Below are 20,184 nucleotides of genomic sequence, written 5' to 3'. Positions count from 1 at the left end.
CCAAGGTCAATTCTGGATAAGAAAGTAACAAAAAAGCCAGCTTCCTTACTAAGGCTGTGAAAAATTCCTGAATCCAGTTCCAGATTTGCTAAGATACTTCTATATTTTCCCATTAGACTGACTGGCCTCTCAAACCAGGTAAGTGAATTAATATAAATATTTAATCTCCCTTGCTAACTCAACACTTTTAAATCCCCATACTATTTTCAAATATCTACACTTAATCTTGCATACTCAATTTCAATTTTATACAAGACATAAATATAAAGCACAGCTATTAAATCTCCATTAACTTTAGAAATTATAAGACATGTAATTTCTATTATTTTTAGAGAATTCTTGCTTTTACTCTACTGTCTTTTCTAGTGTCCTCCACTTCTGCTGTGAAAACAATAAAGCTCACGTAGTTCTTCAGCCTGCCCAGGCTAGGGACATAAATTAACATCCTGTCTTGACACTCGTGATGTCGTGGGCAGCCACAGTCTCCAGAGGGCACCAGATACCCAGGAATACCAACATATGGCTTCATGCGCACTCCCTGCAGGGATCCCGCCCCTCCTTTCCTTTACCACCCGTCAGCTTTTCAAGTCAGAGCAAATCCATATGGACAAACAGCTGAAGTACACGAGATGATGTAAGTACTTAACACCAGACAGCAGGCAATCAGAACAGAGCAGGTCTCTGGCCTACAGCAACTGCAAAAGTGTTTTACAATTATCTTAAGTATTTGCAGAGAGAAGAGAAGACGTTCCAGGTGACCAAAAGTGTCTGAACAAAAAAAAAAAAAAAAAAAAAAGGACATAGCTAAACAACACATAAAATGTGGTAAATGGGCAAGGAGGTAAAAATAAAATATGTAGGATGGAGGGAAAAAATTGCAAAAGTCCATCTGTCCATCTGCAAAGCTAATGCAATACTGGTGCCAAGCAGAGGTCTGCAACCTTGATACAAGTACAGGCAGCTCTGAGCAGAGGTGGGGCCATCACAAAGACTGTCACATTCAATGTCAGTGTAAGTTGGTAACAATTCTGCTAAGTCACCTGAAAGGAAGCCAACAGGCCAAAATTTGCCAGTGTCCTCTATGATTCTATAGTGGAGTAGTAGGAAGGCACCACTTCTGACTTGTAAAGCAGAAAATCCTATGTCCACAAAAGAACAGGCCACTGGCACACATAAAGACTGGCACACAGCTCACATCATCAGGAAGTTTGCCAGCCTAGGAATGCAGGTGTACAGGGAGACCATGGAAATGCCTGCAGCAAGCCTCAGGCTAAAGACACTCACAGTGAGGGGTGTACCTGTGTGAAAGGAATGGATGGATTCTTACAGCCGTCCAGTAAAGAAACTCGGAGCCCGCTATTGCTCCCCGTGTCACCTCTCACCCCGTTCCCTGCCGGGCGGCTAGCGCGGGTTACACGGCGGGGCACGGCTGCCCCCGAGCGGCGAGATGGCGCACTGCACCGGGGCTGGGGCCGCTGCACCCCGACCCTGCCACCTCTGTCACCTCCATCCCTGCCTGCCACTGCACCCCGACCCTGCCACCTCTGTCACCTCCATCCCTGCCTGCCACTGCACCCCGACCCTGCCACCTCTGTCACCTCCATCCCTGCCTGCCACTGCACCCCGACCCTGCCACCTCTGTCACCTCCATCCCTGCCTGCCACTGCACCCCGACCCTGCCACCTCTGTCACCTCCATCCCTGCCTGCCACTGCACCCCGACCCTGCCACCTCTGTCACCTCCATCCCTGCCTGCCACTGCACCCCGACCCTGCCACCTCTGTCACCTCCATCCCTGCCTGCCACTGCACCCCGACCCTGCCACCTCCATGTCACCTCTGAACTCCTGCCTGCCCCTTCCATTGTCGCAGTACAGGCTGCATCCTGACCCAAATTCCCTGGTCTTCAACACTCAGCACATGGATCAGCACTTACTCTTGCCTACTCCAAAGTATCCACTACAGTCCATTCCTTTCCATCAGTTAATGCATCTGAAAATGTCTGTTTTTAAACCAAAGTCTTGACACAGGGGAATTGTCACAATACACTAAATGTCATATTAACAACATATAAGATTACAGAAATATACAGGAATCGTCTCACTTGATGCTTTGGACAGCTCACAAATCTCATGAAACTGCTGAGATTTCCTCTCAAGAAGCGTGGATTTACAAATTTCAAACTTCTTCAACTGCGGGGTGGGGACACAAGGATGTACCCCAAATTTGAGAGGAAAATGTATGGGTGCTCTCCTACTAACTAAGTTCTCTGTAAAGACTCCATCTCTGCTGCAGTGAGCTTTGCACTGGCTGTCCATGACACTTCTCAATCACTGTCTTGAACAACTTGCTACTTTTTTTACTTAATTTCTTTATCCTAATTCTCCTTTTTCATAAAGTGAGTCTCACAGGCAAATTTTGTATTTATTGGAGGACATGTGCCATTTGCTATAACTAAGACCATTATAGCAGAACATTAGGAATAAAAACTGCAGAGTTTCTCTTAACTTTTTATTTCTGGCTTTTGTCTCCAGCTCTCTTCCTACCAGGTACAGCTACCTTACACCAACAGCTCAGTTCCACAATGACTGAATCTAAAAAGGAAAACAAAGCAGCAAGTTAAAAGATGCAGTAAATCAAGACTGAAAAAAAAAAAAAGCAAAAGAGAAAATATTCCACAATAAGGAGAATGACCAAAAAAAGACCACAGAAGATCTGAAAACGTAATTCCCACTAATAGCTCAAGCCAACCCTTGCACACAGGCTCACTCAGCAGGCTCTGCCGGGAGACACGGTGACACCGAATAGCTCAGTGCACTGTCACAATCCAATTAGCCAGGTAAGGAGCTGTGACATCCAAACAGACCTCAATTAATGGACAGCCCATCCAGAAAGCTGGAACAAGCAGAAATAAAAAGTGCTGTGCATTTCATACAACTGACACCTCATTCCAATGAAAGGAATCAAAAGGCTGCTTGAGAGAAAGTAATTTAGTGCCAACTATCCAACTGATTAGAGCACAGAGAGTCGCGGCCCAGATACACTTGCTTTCTTCCCAATATCCAATCTAACCATGCCCTGCGTCAGTGGGCAGCCATTCCCCCTTGTCCTGTCACTCCATGCCGTTGTCCAAAGTCCCTCTCCAGCTCTTTTAAAGTCCCTTTAGGTACTTGAAGGAATGTAGAAGCATTGAAAACAATTTGCTGTCACTGTCAATGCAGAAAGTACAAACAAAGAGACAGGGACCACTAGTGCCAGTGCCTATTTATTTTAGTGGTATTATTTATAATAAAACTACTATCAAAGAGGCATTTGTCTGCCTCTCAGCCATGTTAAAATTAAGGAACCCTGAACTGCATCAAGTTTCATGGACCAAATTATACAAAAATATTTATTTTTTCCAAACAAGGCACAGTCTCAATAAAAACTGCTGGGACACTAATGCAATTTAAAAGTACATTTAGTGCTGTAATACACACTTAACTTGAGAAAAAAATGTAAAACTCCAATAGAAACAATGAAGCCAAATGCTATCAATAAATTTTTGACATTCATAAAATAATGAAAAGTATCAGCAGCTACAGTAGTGCAAACAACCCTTGCACCATATTCAGGCCTTGAATTCAAGTCAATCCACATCCAGATCCCACTCAAAAACTGACATGGCTTTGCCGCTTATCAAAAATTACATGGGAGTGGAAATAAAGCTTAATGTTAAAACATGGGAGACTTACATTTCTCCTGCATCCCCTGAGAAGCTCTGAAAGCTGAATAGAGGAATAACCAAAAACTTCAACTAAGAGTCTGCAGTTATGCACTATATATCCTACTTAAAGCAAGAGAAAGACTGAAAAAAAATATATCCAACAGTGTTTATAGACAACAGACTTTTTTCTCCCCTGCTTGCAATCCACACATGTCTGTGTAAGTATTTAAGGGCATGAGTGGATGCAGATTAACTGCAGGAGTGCTTGGCCATTCTCCTTCCCACAATGAAACAGCTATAACTTTTCCCTAAAAAGTCTCCCAGCTAAGCACAGCCAAAGAGAAATCAGTTTAACAGATAGGCAGCCTTTCCATTTCCTCCAGCAGAACTATCCTGGTAAGAGATGAACATGGCACAAGCATAACTTGCTCTAAAGCGGACAGACATACATCCAAACAGGCCAGCTGTGTCTTTCACATGCAAAACACCAAACAGTTACTACCAACAGGAGAAACTAAAACATTGGGTAAGTTTCTTTCACTAAGTCAATTTCTCACAACAAAAACTTAAGGCTTTCATTTGGCTACTGCAACCAATTCCATATCCACTGGTTATGATTGCTACACACCCATCTCCAGCTGTTTTCTCATTTCCTCCTTGCCACTTACAACACTGGTACCAAAAGCAAACAAGAAGAGTAGAATGGAAAAACATTTATTGCAGCTTTAAAAAAAAGGGCAGTCACATCAACCCACTATTAAGCAATTATTCTGAGAAATACTTCAGCATCTTGGAGGGCGTAAGGAAAAGCAAGAAACCTATAAGAGAAAAGCAAACTTCACCACAGGTTAATAAACGTTTTTGCTTTTTCTCTGCATGAAAAGCAAGATTAAGTCCCAAGAAATACATAAACCAGCTATGGGAATGAGAGCTGCAATTGGAAAATGCAGAATTGTACAAGGATGGTTTCCTTGAGTGCCGACCCTGTGAAGGGATCACAAAAGACAGTCAGTGTTGGTGGTGATTACCTAACCAAGGTGTCTGTGCTGGGAGGTTGGTCTAAATACAGCAAGAAGAGCACATTGTTCCAGGGAGTAATTCCAAGCTTTTAAGTGGATCCCTACACTAAACTGACATCAAGAGGAACCCACTTTTTCCTCAGTAACAAGACAGGAGACCAGATTTTTAACTTGTGTAATAGTTTCATGGTCTCTGTAAGACAGGTAAACACAGCACTCACTGTCCAAAGAGCTGCTCTCAGCTTCCTCCTTCACAGTGACAGAATAATTCACCATAATGATCTCCATCGAGAACTAATTCCAGCTGAAAACTAATGCAGAGAAAAACAATTCTGTTAGAACATGTTCAGTTCCTGACCCAATTCCTCACACAAATGCTTGGGTAGAGGAAAGGGATCACCAGGGCCACCTTAAGCTGCAGTATGAGCATAAAGCCGTCAGCAAACCACAGCACCAGGAATCTTGTACTTGGTGAGCTAGGTGGCTACACTGAGCCATGTCCCTCCACTCTGTGCCACCCACCCATGACACACGACAGTGAAACTGCTTTCGCTTATGCATACTGCAACCCCTCTGGGTTACAGCAAGTCTGTGGGCAAGCAAAGTGTCTGAATTCCATAGTATTTATCTGTGACCAGACTGCCGTCCATATTTTTTTCACTGAGTTGTTACCTGTCAACCAAAGTTACTTTTTACATATGCTCCCGTGAAGGCAGCACACTTCGGCCCACATCATATCAAATAATCTTTACCTTTGACCCCTACAAACTCCCAAGGGCACAGTCAAGCCTATCCCTGGCTACAGAACATTCTCCACAGTCAGCCTGGTGCAATGCTAGAATCAAAATGCATCTTGTGCCGTTTCTCTACTCCACCCCTTTTCTTTTTTCCCTGCTCCTCCTGCAACTTACAGAAGTACTCCTGCCCAGGGATCCCAGCAAAGCTCTTTCCAATTTCATTGTGTCTCATGAAATGATGGCAAGCAATGAGAAGCTTCATTCAGCACTGACCCCTATTTTTCAGTCAGCAAGTAGCACACACCTGTGATCTCCTGCTATTACTCAGAATAAAGCTGACCTTTCACTTTGGATCAGGAACTCAGGGAGTTCATGCAAGACATGGAAACAGAGTATATACCCGGGGCCCCCAGCCAGGCAGAAGGAAACTCAATTCCACATCTTTCCTCAGCTGTTTGCTGAACAAGCTCCCTCTTAATCTTTACACCTGACAGTGGCAGAAAGCCCCAGATCATGGCTCTTCCAGAACTAATACTGCTAATTCTGCTGTAATAAGCTGCAGCCTACAATGGAGAGAAGAGCAGATACAATAATGTCAACTACTTGGAACTTGCATTGTGGAACAAAAGAGAAAAAAAATCACTGCAGTTACCGACAACAAATCCCACACATATTCAAGTCACTTGAGATATCCTGTAACCTGACAAGGAAAGCCTTGATGAAGAAAGCAGACTGATGAAAGCATTTCAGCTTTATTTCTGAAGAATAATTTTTATCTTGCTTTTCCTTTAGATTTGGAGAATTAAAGGTCTATTGAGAAGGTAATAAGGACAAAATTAGATGATGTTCTTAAAATTTGTTCCATTCTTCTTTAATTTCTCCTTCTGTTGCTATCTAACATTGTTTCAAATCTTTGTTTTAATTTTTCACTATTTCTTTCAATACCTGCTAGTGCATATCACTAGATGATATTAGGTCTTTACTCATATAGAGAATTCTCTACTGAAAGCTGAGAAATGCCAGTGAAATACACTCTTATCAATAATATTTTCAAAAGTTTCCCTTTTTAATTTAGTTAGAAAGTCATTATATTTTGCCAACCTGACAGTCCATTTCAGAAGGACAAACATGCAATCTGATCACGTGTAGAATACAGGAAGGCTTACACTTTAAAAGAAGCAGTCAAAAAGGAATTTCTTTTTAGCTGATGTTAGATCATAGAACTAATCAGTCCCTCCCTTTTACAGGTCTTCATGATGTAAAAGTGATGAAAGAGCTCATGAAAGACCATCAGAATACCTGACGGTATTAAATTGAGAATCAGAAATTATTTCAGGTTAAACAGCCTGTAAAATCCATTACCACAAAAAGTGAAGCCTTGTATAGGTAGATACTGGGAAAGATTTAGTTTTATCAACAAGTACTTGTGGCCATTTCTCCCATTACACATTAATTTAGCCTTTCATGTAGGCTACTAGCAAACTGCTAACAGCAAAAGAAGATCTTTCTTCAAAATAATGAAGAAACAGGAGAAGAACAGGATTCTTTGGCCATCTGATGTGGTATTGCATGATATACTGGCAATAGCAGCCACTCCCACACCTGAAAAAAAAGACCTGTGCAACAAGTTTCATGGCATTCTAGAGACTTCATAATAAGTAGCTGGATTTTGTTTTCCTCTAAGGCTTCATCTAGATGAACAAGTATCCAAGAATAAACTTTTGGGGAACAGCTATTTCTTTTATCTTTGCACAGGTACTCATTAAGTAGTGATACTCTACCAGGACAAGGGAATTCAGGCTTCCAATTGGAGGAGCAGGAAGAGCTTATCCCTGGGATGGTAACTTGGGTTCATTGGGCAATAATAGCTGCCCATGCACTAACTATTAGTCACCTCACAAATCATACCCTGATGCACATAAGGAAAACTAAAGTCAGTGCTAGTTAACTTAATGTCAGGCTGTCAAACACAGAGGTGCAGTTTACTGTTGTTGCAGCAGGGACAGGAAATTCCAGGAGTTTTGAAAGCACCTATGGCAGAAGGGTGGTGGACAAGACAAGCTCCCAGAGCCTAAATTAAGACAGCCTTGCTTTTGAATCACAGAAAAGTCAGTCTGAATTAATAAGTGTTGGAGCAGACATAAACACAGTCAAACCCGGGTGAGTCCTTTAAAGTGACCCTCATGCTGAAATTTTAAGAAGCTTCATTTTTTACATGTTTTACACACACCCTTAATTCATTTGGACTTGTATTCCAAATATTCTCATACTCCAAGCCCTAAAAGTGCTACAATCAACCTTGAAAGCAGATGAAGCAAAAAACCCCCAAAATCCCACAAAGGCACTTAACCTTGGAAGAAAAAAACCCTTTCTCCCAGGAAGCAGTAAGGTCTCATTTCCAAACATAGCCACTTCTGCAAAGAAACCATGCCTGCCTTTAAACTGCCCACTCATTCCCTCCATCAGTCCAACTATTCCTCATGTTAGCACAAGCACTTTGAAGACTGCAGCTACTGGTCAGGAAACCAATCCAGGCCAGAACTCACCAAGCTAAGGATACTTATTTCCATCCAGACTAGATCTCTGGTGTGCCCCAACAGTAAGGGCAGCCAGAAGAGAAGCAGGGCAAAAAGGTTTCTACTAGCACAATGTTAAGCTTTATGTTCAGGAAACTACTGCCTCAGCATGGAACACATACCACACTTTAAACCCCCTCAATTTACATTTATGTTCTTGACGCTTCTGCACTTCTGCCTGGACTGATTTGTTCTCTTCATGCTGGCTATTCTTCATCCAGCTCCTGAGGTCAGAACTCACTCTGGAACAGAACAGATGAACTAGTGAAACTACATAAAAGAGAAAGGTAAGGGGCTGGGGGGGGTGGGGAGGGGGGAAATAAAAGCAGTGTTCAATATTTAATGCTTGTTTAACAAAAGGTGTAGTCCCACACGCCTAACAGAACAGCACTGATAGCTGCTTGAGGACTCCTTCACTTACCAAAAGAGCCATAAGCAAAACCAAAGGAATATTTTAATCAGCTTTAATACTTTCACTAGGATGACTGAACTCATTTTACAAGCTTCTCTACCTACCTGTTCTCAAACTCTTTAGCATTTACAGTTCTGACAACCTAAAGCTCTGGATGTCTCACATCAGATTACAAGTGCAATATGACGTTTTAGAGCCAGCTCTGCCTACTTCAGATGGCCTTTTTCTCCTGTGCTGTGGAATAGCACATCACATGATGAAGGAGTTTTTATAGCTTAAGAGGTGTAAATGAGAGCAAATATCACTCCTCACACACTGTCAATCCAGCAGTGGATATACTGCTTACATCAAATAACAAAATCAGCTCTAACTTTGCCACCCTGAGGAAGAGCAGCCTCTGCTCAGTGAAGCAAGGTTCATTCCCCTTATCAATTAAGGGTGTAAAATATTCACGTTTACAGAAATACGGTATTTATAAGACAGCACATTATCTCTTTCTGTAATCCTTGTCACTCTGCAGTGTGCACACATGCTAAAAACCCTGGGAATGGTAAGGAAGTCCAGAGGAGTAATTCTCAAGAGAGGCATGTATTCTTGCTGCACTCAGTGATGAGGGCCAAGCAGTGTTGGATTTCACACCAGTTGGATTTCACACCCTTTGAATTTAAGTGCTTCCCCTCCAGGTTCTTCTGCCATTTATTTAGTACAAGGCACTCCAGTCTGGGTCATGGCTGCACTTTTTACTTGACAAGTCTATTTTTAATTGTTTATCAGCTTCAAAGAGCATTAGTGATAAGAGGTTTGTTGGAGCTATGGATGCTCAGTGATAGTGAGCTTTCAAACAAATTTGGAAATTCTCTCTTTTTATTCAACACACACTCTGCAAAAATTGCAAGTGCTATGTACAAGCCCTGACCAGGAAAGAGGATGCTCAGAAGATACATGGTGTTAGCTCCACAGCTAAGGGCATATTAAGACTGCTGATGCAAGCTGCATCCTTGCCAGGTTCTGTGCTATGCAACCCTAGAAAAGATTTCCTGAACTTCACAAACTTGTCAATTAACATAGAAAAGCCTCAAGAGTGAAGGACTTCACCCTTCAGAAAACACTTGATGTAACACCTCTCATGTGGAGTATCACCTCAAAGTTTTGTCACACACACAAGAGGACACCAGAATACACAGAATTGAATGGAAACATCTTTTTATCCACTTTGGGTTTCCTGAAATTTTGAATCAAGGAATAGTTTTCTTCAATTTTTCAAACCTAATCTTCTGCTTGACAAATTATTTAACAGTCAAGAAAGCTGTTTTAAATAAAGATTGTACCCAAACTCTAACAAGGGGGAAGAGAAAACAAACCAGTAATTGCAGATCTTTTCTAAACTGAAGACAAGATGAACAGAGAACATTTCACAGGGATCTCTGCAGATTAGCACTGATGGTGAGTTAATGCAAGGCACAGCCATTGCCCCTCTCTGTTTACAAAGTATTGGCTCTGATTAAGAAAATAAGTTACTGGACTTTAAGAGATATTTTGAAGCTGCTTGGACACTGCTCAAGAAGTATCAACCTATTAATGTACAACCCAGGGACCTCCAAAAATGCAAGGCATTCTTGTTCTAATCCACTCCAAGGGAACATCCCAAAGGCAGAGTAAGTCACTCCTACTCTACTGCAAAGATAATACTGAACTTCTGTTAAATACCTGGTGTATTTTCTGGCATAAAATACCTTGCAAGAAATTACATTCCATCAGATCTTTGACATACGGGCAATGTTTGATAAGCTTGAAGGAAAACAGGTGTAAACCGAAAATTTAAAGTGCTTCACATGTCCATTGGTGAGCTTAGAATACATGGGAAAAAACACATCCAAAGGCTGCCAGAACAATGAGGTAACTGGAATAGAAGACCTACACAGCAGAATGACAGAATTAGCTGTGAAATGACCATGGGGAGATCCTACTGCTACCTTCAAAGGGAATCAAAGAGAAGGTGGAGCCACACTCTTGGAAGCAGAGAGTCAAAGGACAAGTGCAACAGACCAGCTACAATAATGAGTGGTCAAATATTGGAGTAGGTTGCTCAGAGATGCTGTGGAAAAAAAAAAATATTTCCTAAATACAATCCTAATTGACCTATCTAGCATCAATGCTGTCCTTGCACTGAGTCAGGGGTTGAACCAGGGTACCACAAGAAGTCCCAGCCAAAGTTATTTTACCATTCTCTGGCACTACATAAAATCAAGGATCTACTTAAACTTCAAACACAAAACATTGAGACTTTTTTCTATTTAAGCAGTTAAAACTATGATGCTCCTAGGACTGAGATTTACTGGTCTCAGCACTTAATTCCACACAAGATCCTGAGGCTCTGTGCTCTCATATACTGATCAGCAAATGAACAGGTGTACAGTGACTTTTGTCAATCTACTGGGGACCTGCACTTTCAGAGTGGTGGATATCCAAATCCACCCCGTATTGAAGACAACAGCATTAGAAAAGCACAAATACTGTGTTTCACTGTTTAAGAGACAGAGAATCACATGTGCTATGAAGTATGAAGATCCACATGAGACAAGGCTCCTACAGGAACTTCAGTAAGAAAAGGAGGAAGCAGTACTGGCAAGAGACCTCACTACTTTTTTTTTAATTTGCAGGAGAAAACCCAAGACCACAGTGAGTAAATCTAAACAAATAGAAAAGGAAAAAACTGTCTTTGAAGTAGTAAGGGCTACTGCATGCTCTTTTCTCCAGATTGTTAACAATAAATTGTATCTTGTCCCATAGGCAATAGGAAAGGTGCCAAAAGGCAGATGAAAACTGTCCCTTGGCTGCCACAACTGGACAGCCTGTTTCAAGAGGCAGCACATTGTACTGACCAACAACTGCACTGGATCAAGCACTTCTAACCAGGAACAGCCAGACTGATAACACAGCAAGGACAAACATTGAATGCTATCTCCCTCCTTTGAGTCTAGTGGAGATGGAAAAAGCATCCCTAAGGATTTGTCTGCACAAGCCACTCAAAGCAGATGCCTACAAAAACATTACAGATGTCATGTCAGGCATCTAAATATTTGATAGTTGCCTCCATCATACTGTCATGGACGCTCACAAATTCTTCTTCATGTAGGTCAAAATGTTGGTAGGACAAGGAGAGGGTGCAGCTGCTTTAACATGACAGAACTATTTCCACACACACACACTACAGGAGCAAAGCATAAAGTAGTCTGGGGATCATATAACACTCCAGGTAGCTCAGAGCAGGCAGGAGTCAACAGCAGTCACTCTTCGGCAGGAAGGAGAGAAGAGCACTAATAAATATGGAAGGTAGGCAAGGATCAAGTAATCAATGAGTACCTTTTGAGTATTCAGTATTGCCACAGGAAGCGATAAATCTCTCTTCAAAGATCAGAAGTGGCAGTAAGTTATATACTCAGCAGGAATGCTGGATAACACTAACTTCTTCCATCCTCCAAAAAGAAAGAAAAGAAGAAAGGTTTTAATAATCTGATAAGCTTGAACTGAAACTACTAGCCTTCAAAAATGTCATCTTTTTCCAACCTGTAATCTGGAAATTCCTCAAGTGCCTCTAAGGGGTTTTCTTGCAGTACATATTGGGAAAGCAAAACTGAAGTTTAGATTGCATTTCCACTGCAAACAATTTAGCACACAGGAGAAAGCTACTGGTTAAAATATAATACTGTTAATTTATGTCATAGAATTATACAACCAAAACCAGGGGGTATTTTTAATTCAGTAGCATTTCCTGCTTTCATTTTAAATCTCTGGATGTCAGAAGTGGTTTCAAGGGAAGATCTTTGCAAATCAAATACAAGGAGACAGAAAAACTATACAAGAAGCTGAAGTAATTGGCCAAAAATCACTACTGGTTCTACTGCAGTGAAAGGCTCTTCCAGGAGCCTGTCCAGAGAAATCATGTCTATTACAACATTAAACAATGGGAGAATTCAATTGCCTGGACAACAATTTCAAACATACAGGGAAGTTTACAGCTCCATTTCCAAAGAGTAAAAAATGTTTACAAATAGCCAAATGCTGCTATTACTACTTCTGCTCTTGACTTCCTTTGCAGAAAGCCTTACTTAGCCCAAAATTTTTTGGGGCATGGTTCCATGAAGGCCCAAATCAAACTTGAGGCTGCATTTTTTCTACATCCAATTACATGCTACTGCCCTCATGAAGCAAATTCTGCTGACCACTTCATCACCGGGAGATGCAACTGCCAGCACACCTGTGGAAGGAGATGGGTCAACAATCCTGATGCAAGCCAATTACTTTCCAGGGAAGCCTTGACTTTTATCTCCCTAAATGCTTTGGTGCTTATTCCCCAAACAGCAAGAATTGTAAATGTCTTTGTATAGCTTTTATTGCTAGGTTAGGAAAAAAGGAAAAAATTTCCTTTATCCAACATGGGCATAAAAAAATACTCCTGCAAGGACAGATCACTGTCCATTTAGTCCAGCAGTCTGTCTCCAAAAACTCCAGCAGGACACAGTGTGTAAGGAGAGCCATCATGTCTGTGGTTTACCACCCTTATCCCAACACCCAGTCAAAGGATTAGGGATCTTTGCCTTTGGACCTGCAGATCCCCTTCTGAACTTACAGTACCTTCACAGTCTCTTACCAAAACAGGTTTCCCATCAATTGTGGTATATTTACCTCATTTTTTACTCCTACAAGCTATAGGCTCACCACAAAACCCACTGCATTTACCCATAAAGTTGGCCTTGTGTGAGCACAAGGAAGCACAGCAGCCAGACTGGGCAGAGACTGATTTCTGTGAAGAACTCCAGGGGCAGCAGCAGAGTGACACCATTCACCTTCTTACAAATAGCCAGGAGAAACCAGAATTGCCAATCTCAAGCATCATGTGCCTCTGTTGAAATTACCACACAGAGGTGCACGTGGATTATATGCAAGTTTGCTCTGTAGCTCTGAGTTCTCAAGATTACATATCCCCTTCCCACCTTTTAACTAAGCAAGATGTGGAAAAAAAAAACTTAGCTTCCAGCAATCTCCACCTAGAGATGCTTAGGCCACCATCAAGCTATTCACTGTAACATCCTGAAGAGCTCAGAAAGTGTCAAACACTTGTGTCAAGTCTCCACACATGAGGCATTAACATAGCTTAAAATTACTGTGTTGTTTACTCCTTCTTCCACAGCTTTATGTTTCATAGTTTAATTCCTGATTAAGTCAGTATTTTACTCAGCATCCAGTTTAAAACTAGGATCACTGCAGATAATATATTCCCATACAACATACACAAATGCAATATATAAAATGGGTCAATAAATAATTTTATGTAACACAAAATTTTATGGAGCTATGTTTCCTTTAGTGGATTCAATAAAAATCACCTTGCTTCACCCTCTCAGCATTTTCCATGCTTAGAACCAGGAAGGAAGAACTCCTCTGCTGATACAAGGACTGTCTGGGCAGCAGGGCTCTTGCCAAGGTCCTTGGGCTGCTTGGTAGGCAGCGAGCTGGACAGGAGCCAGCAGCTTGTCCTGGCAGCAAAGAAGCAACATTTATCTTTCCAACAGCTTCCCCAATGCCACAGCTCAGATCAGGATGTATTTAGTCACAAGTCTGGACCAAGCATACAGGACACTATTTGACAGTCTCCAATATATATCAATATCTGCTTATTTTCCCCCATTCAGAAGATTTTACTGGTTTGATCATATTCTTGATTGAAAAGGAAAAGTCTTAAACCTCCCTCTGTTCAAAAAGAGGGAAGGTGGTTCAAGAGAAGACGAGGTGCTATCCCCATCCTTTTTCTTCAGCACCTCTGGTTTATCACCTAGCCTGACCTCTCATGAATGATAGTTCTCTAAATATACAAGGAAAGGTCAGCACCTTGCATCTGGCTGAAGCAATTTTCAGATTTTTTTTTTCCCACAATCTTGATTCAAAGATGTTAGGAAATTAAGAAATACATGACTACTCTTCATATCAATCCAATAGTTAATCATCCTCCCTGTGAAAACTTAAGCTGTTTAATTTGAACTTACTGGGCTACAAATTCGTATTGTGTTTGGCAGCAAGATTACAGCAAGCTCACTAATATCCAGTATTATTTTGTCAGGGACATATCTGAGGACTCTCATCAAGTCACCTCAGTTTTGATGAGAAGCTGCACAGCACACATTTAACATTTTACTGCATGGCAATACAGCTTAGTTTTCCATCAAATTTGAGATTAATCCCTTTTCACACAGTAATTTTTTGGAGGATTTTGAGTGCTGAGGCCAAAACCATACGTAGGATTTTGGGAATGACTTCATCCCATCCCACAAGATGGACAAGAACGTACCTCTGCTTATTCTACTAATGCATTTAAGAACTACGTTAGGTTCTTTGTCATAGCATCACCTTGGAAACTCATGTTTATGCTGTTTATTCACTATGACTCCAAAACAAATTTCAATCACTGCTTTCTAGGAGACAATGTGCCTTGATTTAAATTCAGCTGGAATACCTTGCTCCCAGGTGCACAGCTTTACATGTAGCAGCCTTAGCACACACACTGGACTGGATCTAATCCCACCTGACAATCACAGTGGCAGCCTTAGTGCCCAGTGATTTTTCCATGAACCAGTTTATCATGAACAAGTTTTTAAAGACATTTTTCACCAACAAAATGATTAATGAAAACAAATTGTGACAAGCAATTACTAGTTTTTGCTGAATATCCATGGAAACTATTCACTCTTGTACACCCCCAGACTAATCCTGAGCTAAATGGCATTTACTGATACTCAGTACTAGTATTAATATACAGTAAGGTCATCAAGACCAAATCCTTTAACAAAGTCAAGTAATAAATTTAACAAGCTCTTGTTTTCTTAAAGCCTTAGGTTAGTGTGATTAACACTTTCGCTACTTTAACTAAATTCTGTACTAAGAATAAGTGGGAGACCTGGTAATAATGTGAACTACACGTGTGTTAACACCATGCAGAGCTAGTCAAACACCCAAGGTGTTTTGGGCACCTGCCACCCACCCTGCATAGCCATGTTCATCCACTCCACCTCCTTTTATTACTGATACATCAGCACTTTTCTGACCTCCTGGAATTTCGCTAGTATTCCAACGTGCATGGACTATATCTCTTCCAATACTGCAGTTAAAAATATTCCTGCTGGTGAAAAATATACCAATATGCCAAGGTAAATGTCTCTCTCACCTCCCAATGTACTCTGGTGGGGGGTGGTTTTAAACAGTTTTGTGTTAAGTTTTGGCTTGTGTTTGGTTTTTTTATATAATTTACCTGCAGATGTTTGAGACATAGACAGGCTTCTAATGATGATGCATTATTAATACAGACAGGGGTGCAATTCACATGCCAAACAATCTGTGATTTGCCTTCTGTTTTGCCAGAATTTGACAAATTTAATGATGTCCACAGAATTTTTTTTACAGTATGGCAAAATAAAAATGCAGAACAGGACTTTCAGTATAAGATGAACTTACTTAACCCCATCTTTACATTTGAGCAAAGCTTTCCAGTGAAACCCATGAAGCTTTAGAAATTTTATGAGTTTGCAGTTATAGCAGAAAAATAATATGCTGCTGCTAGCTGACTGACATAACAATATCTATTTGGGCAGACTACTTGCACGACAGAGAGAATAAAAAATACCCTGTAGTTCAGCTTGCTGCACTGCTGCCATTACAGAAGCCCTTGCTGGTGTCACTGGTCAGCATATCCTAACTGATCACAGCCCTCGTGCTTTTAAATACTTACACTGAAATCTTCAGGCAGCTGACAGTAAACTGTGGGAGGGCTTGAACTGAGGTGGGGGTGGGTCTCTAAAAACAAAACTTTACATAAGAAATGCAACTCTATCTATGACTCAAAACTTCACCTGTAAGGATAGTTAGAGAATAATGCTTCGGGAGTCCATTCTATCAGAGATGTCCCCTAAGTCAATGCACGTTAACTGCGCCATTCTTGAGAGCTGTCTCTGCACTACTTCTCTTTTCACCTGTTAAGAACCACATTGGAAGGAAATTAAGATTTTATAGCTTCCAAGTTTTTATAATACTGAGGAAAACTTCACTTTAGCTTTAATTTACATTAGATACCCAGTCTTGAGTTGTTCTGTGTGCAGTTACTTGAATGTTAACATGATCTGAAACATAAAACTCCCTGCTCACCTTCTGTTTATTCTGCTCTTCTTTTTGATGTTATTTTTGTTAATCAGAGAAAAACAGATCATTCAGCTGAGCAGCAACTCTTTACTTTTCATATTAAATGTGTCTGGGATAAGCATACCTCACTTAATTACTAAAGACTGATGAATTATTGGAGGAAAGTGGGAGGAGCAGCAGAACGGAGTGTTGTAAATGAAATTCAAGTATCCTTTAGCACAAAAAAAAAAACCAAAACCAGTATTTTCAGCTACAGTCAGGACAGGACAGATTCTTTCTAAGTTTCAGTAAAAATCCTGAAAGAACAAATGCCATGTATGATCTGAACCATTGTTATCAACACTACATATAACCGATTAAAGTGAATTTCCTTGATCTGTGTCTCTAAGACCATGTAGGTTACAGAGTAGCAGAGCTTGATACTGTATTGACATTTCAAGGTTTAGTGCAACAAAGAGTGAACTGGGCATCTGAACTAAAGCCAAATGGATGAACAGGGGTTTACAGTTAAGCAAATAAATCCATACAGTTCAGTAAGTTAACACAAACAAAACAAGCAGTCAAAGCTTTGGTTTCTTTCAGCTCTTGTCAAGTGTGTGTCCTCGTGTTCAGGTAAAGCAGTGGTCGCTCCTTATTACATGTGTTTCTAGAGCACGTAACAAGTACATCTGGGATCCTAATGCTTATTACTCCCTTGAGCATTCTCTCTCTGGTAAAGAGATAGGAGAAGCTAAAGTTGCCAGGACGAAGAATTAGGGAGTTTTTATGCAAATATAATCAATAATAAAGCTGAAAGAGCTAATGTACAAAAAACTGTTCGGACAGAGCAGGGAGAGCTATCCAGAGGTCAGTGGAACCTGTTTAAGTATGAGCAAGGAGTAAGCTGGCTTTGCTCCAAGAACAGGCCTAATAATACTCAACATCCAACTTCCAGAAATCTAGAAAAGCAGTTCTTGGACACAAAGTCCTAAGGGGAGAAGATGAAATTAAATTCTGGAGTAGACTGTGCACAGAAATTCCTTAACAAGTTAGTAATCCCATATAATTAGATTTTTCAGGTAAATGCTAAATAAAGTCAAGAATAACATGGGTCAGCTTCTGGCATTTCAAGACAGCACTGGGAGCTCAGCAGGCGGGTATCAACCTGCAGCCCCAAGAGCTGGTGAGGATACACACAAATTAGCTATGGATCATAGTCAAGATCCACCCTGCTCACAGGAAAACAGCTCTTGAAATAGCTCCTTCCCTCAGTAACACCGCATGCACGAGTCACCAGCAAACTTAATGCTGTTGTGACAGTTCTCCAAGCTCTGTCCGAAATAGATGAGCCTTGATGTATTATTTCAGTTGCAGGGACACTGGAAGCTACAGGAACTCAAGTTTTGCACCTTTTGCTCAGATATTACTCATCAAAAATACCCCACAAAGTCTGAGCCTTTCTGTGCATCCTAATAACAATTCATGCAAAGCAGATGACACTGAAACTGAGCAAGCCCTACACATCCAGAAGAAAAACAAAATGGAAGTAAAAATTCATCAACCTAGAAAAGAAAAAGGCAGCAAGAATTGCTTTGCCCTTATACTAAAATTGCACCTTTCTTCAGTTCTGTCTCTTACACTGAAGGAAAGTGTTAGGGAAATTGTTTAAGTAAGAAGAGCTTGAATATAGCACAGAATTATTTCTTATGTTCACCAGGCTCCTGCAAATTCAACAGGCTCTGCAGAGGATGAATAAACTGGAGAATTTGAGATGATATTTACACACTTCCTGCACTGAAATAAAAACACGTACAATGGAAGTGGTAAACAGTGTTTTAGATGCTTCTAATGGAGTTCGAAAAACCTCTGGAGTTTATTACCAGAATTCAGTAACTGGCCAGAGATGAGGAACAGCCATGCACGTATTCAAGGGGAGAAAGGCTCGGCACAAAAATAGGAAGTCACAAACAGGAAAGAGCTCATTCTCACCAACAGGCAAGGCAAGCCCTAAGGATTACACTGAACGGAGGAGCCATACAACACGACAAAACCCTTCTATCGAAGTCATTTTACAAGGTTAACGCAAGGCCAAATCTGATACCATATGAACATACATTCTAAAGAAATCTAAAGCTGATGTAGAGAACAAACAGCAAAGCGTTTGGACACAGAGCATGTGCAGTTTCCTCCTCTGCATCACAAAAAGAATCGTGTTTTGTGCTTCCCCCCCCCCCCAAGCAGCAAAGACCCATGGAAGGGAGGGAATAATGCCGTCCCTTGCCATGAGATTTCGGGCTCCATCCCTGGGCAAGCACCCTGCTGCGGAGGCCCGGGAGGTTCCCGGTGAGGTGCCCCGCGAGTCGGGCAGCCGAGCCAAGTCCCAGCAAGTGACACAGCTGGTCGGCGGCTCGGTGGCAGCCCAGGTGCTCCCGATCGAAGCCTGAAGCCCCGTGGGGACCCCGGGCCCGAAGTGGGGTGGAGAGGACGGGACAGAGGAGGGGGGGGTGGACACAGAACGGCGAGGACGGCCCTCTCCCGGGGCGGCGCGGGGGGTGCGGGGGGGCTGCCGGCCGGTCACCGCGGCGAGAGCGGGCGCCCCCCAGCCGTGCCCGCCCCGGTGCTGCTGCATGGCGCTGCTCAGCCTGCCTTGCAGAGGGAGCTCGAGTCCCGCTCTGCGCCTCGCAGCGCCTCTCACTCCGCCGCACACGCCAGCGCAGCGAGGCGGCGGCCGGCGGGAGCGGGACACGCAGCCGTCCCCGCGGGCAGCGCCCGGCCGGACACCGCGGCAGGACACGGGCGGCGGGTGGAGGGCGCCGGGCGAGCCCCGGGAAGGTGCGAGAAAGGGGGGGGAGCGGTGGCGGGGCGGGAGGGGAGCGGGCCCGGCGGGGCGGGGGAGGGGGGGAAGGAAGGGACGTGCGGGACGGGAAGGGAAGGGGGGGGCGGCAGGCGCGGCGGGGAGGGGGCGGTAATGGGGCGGTTAATCAGCGCCGGTGGCGCGGTGGAGGAGACAAAGGAAAGAAAATGGAGTCGGGGCCGGCGGGTGGCGGCGGCCGGGGAGGGAAGGAGGGCGGGCGGCCCGGGCGGGGCCGCAGCCCAGCGCCGCGCTGTGGGGAATGGCGGCGGTGGCGGCGGCGGCGGCGCGGGGACGGTAGAGGGAGACAAAGCCCCCCTTGCTGCCCCGGCGGCGGCCGCTGCGGGGCCCCAGCCGCGCCGGAGCCCCATCGTGACACCTAGAGGCCGGAGAACGCGACTGCAAACCCCCCGCCGCCGCCGCTTACCTGCGCCCCGCGCCCCGCCGAGCTCCCTCCGGCCGCCGGGCCCCGCCGCCGCCCCGCGCCGCCCGCGGGCCCCGCGGAGGAGCCGCCGCGCCCCGCACGCCCCGCCGCGGCCGCCGCCGCTTTAAGCGCCCCGGCACCAGCCCCGCGGTTTAATCGCTCCACAGTCGCTTTCGGACACAAAATGGCGGCGGGCGGGGCACAGTGCGCACGCGCCACCCAGCGCGGCTCTGCCGCGGCCGCCGGCCCGAGCGGGGGGGGAGAGAGAGGGCGGGGGGGGCCGGCGCGCGCGGGG

General features: G+C 43.4%; 1 protein-coding gene across 8 annotated transcripts in view; it reads right to left on the bottom strand.

The window, feature by feature from the left end:
- Positions 1–19,911, bottom strand: part of CTCF (CCCTC-binding factor) — a 34,755-nt gene extending 14,844 nt beyond the window's left edge. For 2 of the 8 annotated variants that reach the window (XM_014255515.2, XM_088062191.1), the window contains exons 1-2: positions 16,350–16,449; positions 11,812–11,924 (exon numbers count right to left, since the gene is read on the bottom strand). Coding sequence is in view for 2 of the 8 variants with exons in the window: in XM_014255514.2 (XP_014110989.2) it covers positions 8,184–8,237 (54 nt within the window). In the remaining 6 variants the exon portion in view is untranslated. Of the gene's footprint in view, positions 1–2,506; positions 2,532–8,158; positions 8,279–11,811; positions 11,925–16,349; positions 16,451–19,892 lie in introns of those variants that run through there. The other 6 variants (XM_014255516.2, XM_014255514.2, XM_005526281.3 and 3 more) reach the window with 6 other exon arrangements.
- Between the last annotated feature and the right edge of the window lie 273 nt (positions 19,912–20,184).

The sequence above is a fragment of the Pseudopodoces humilis genome, chromosome 14 (assembly GCF_049639895.1).
Source record: "Pseudopodoces humilis isolate 2021_Gansu_Grassland_sample_001 chromosome 14, ASM4963989v1, whole genome shotgun sequence".
NCBI lineage: Eukaryota > Metazoa > Chordata > Aves > Passeriformes > Paridae > Pseudopodoces > Pseudopodoces humilis.
This window is presented reverse-complemented; position numbering and strand designations above follow the sequence as displayed.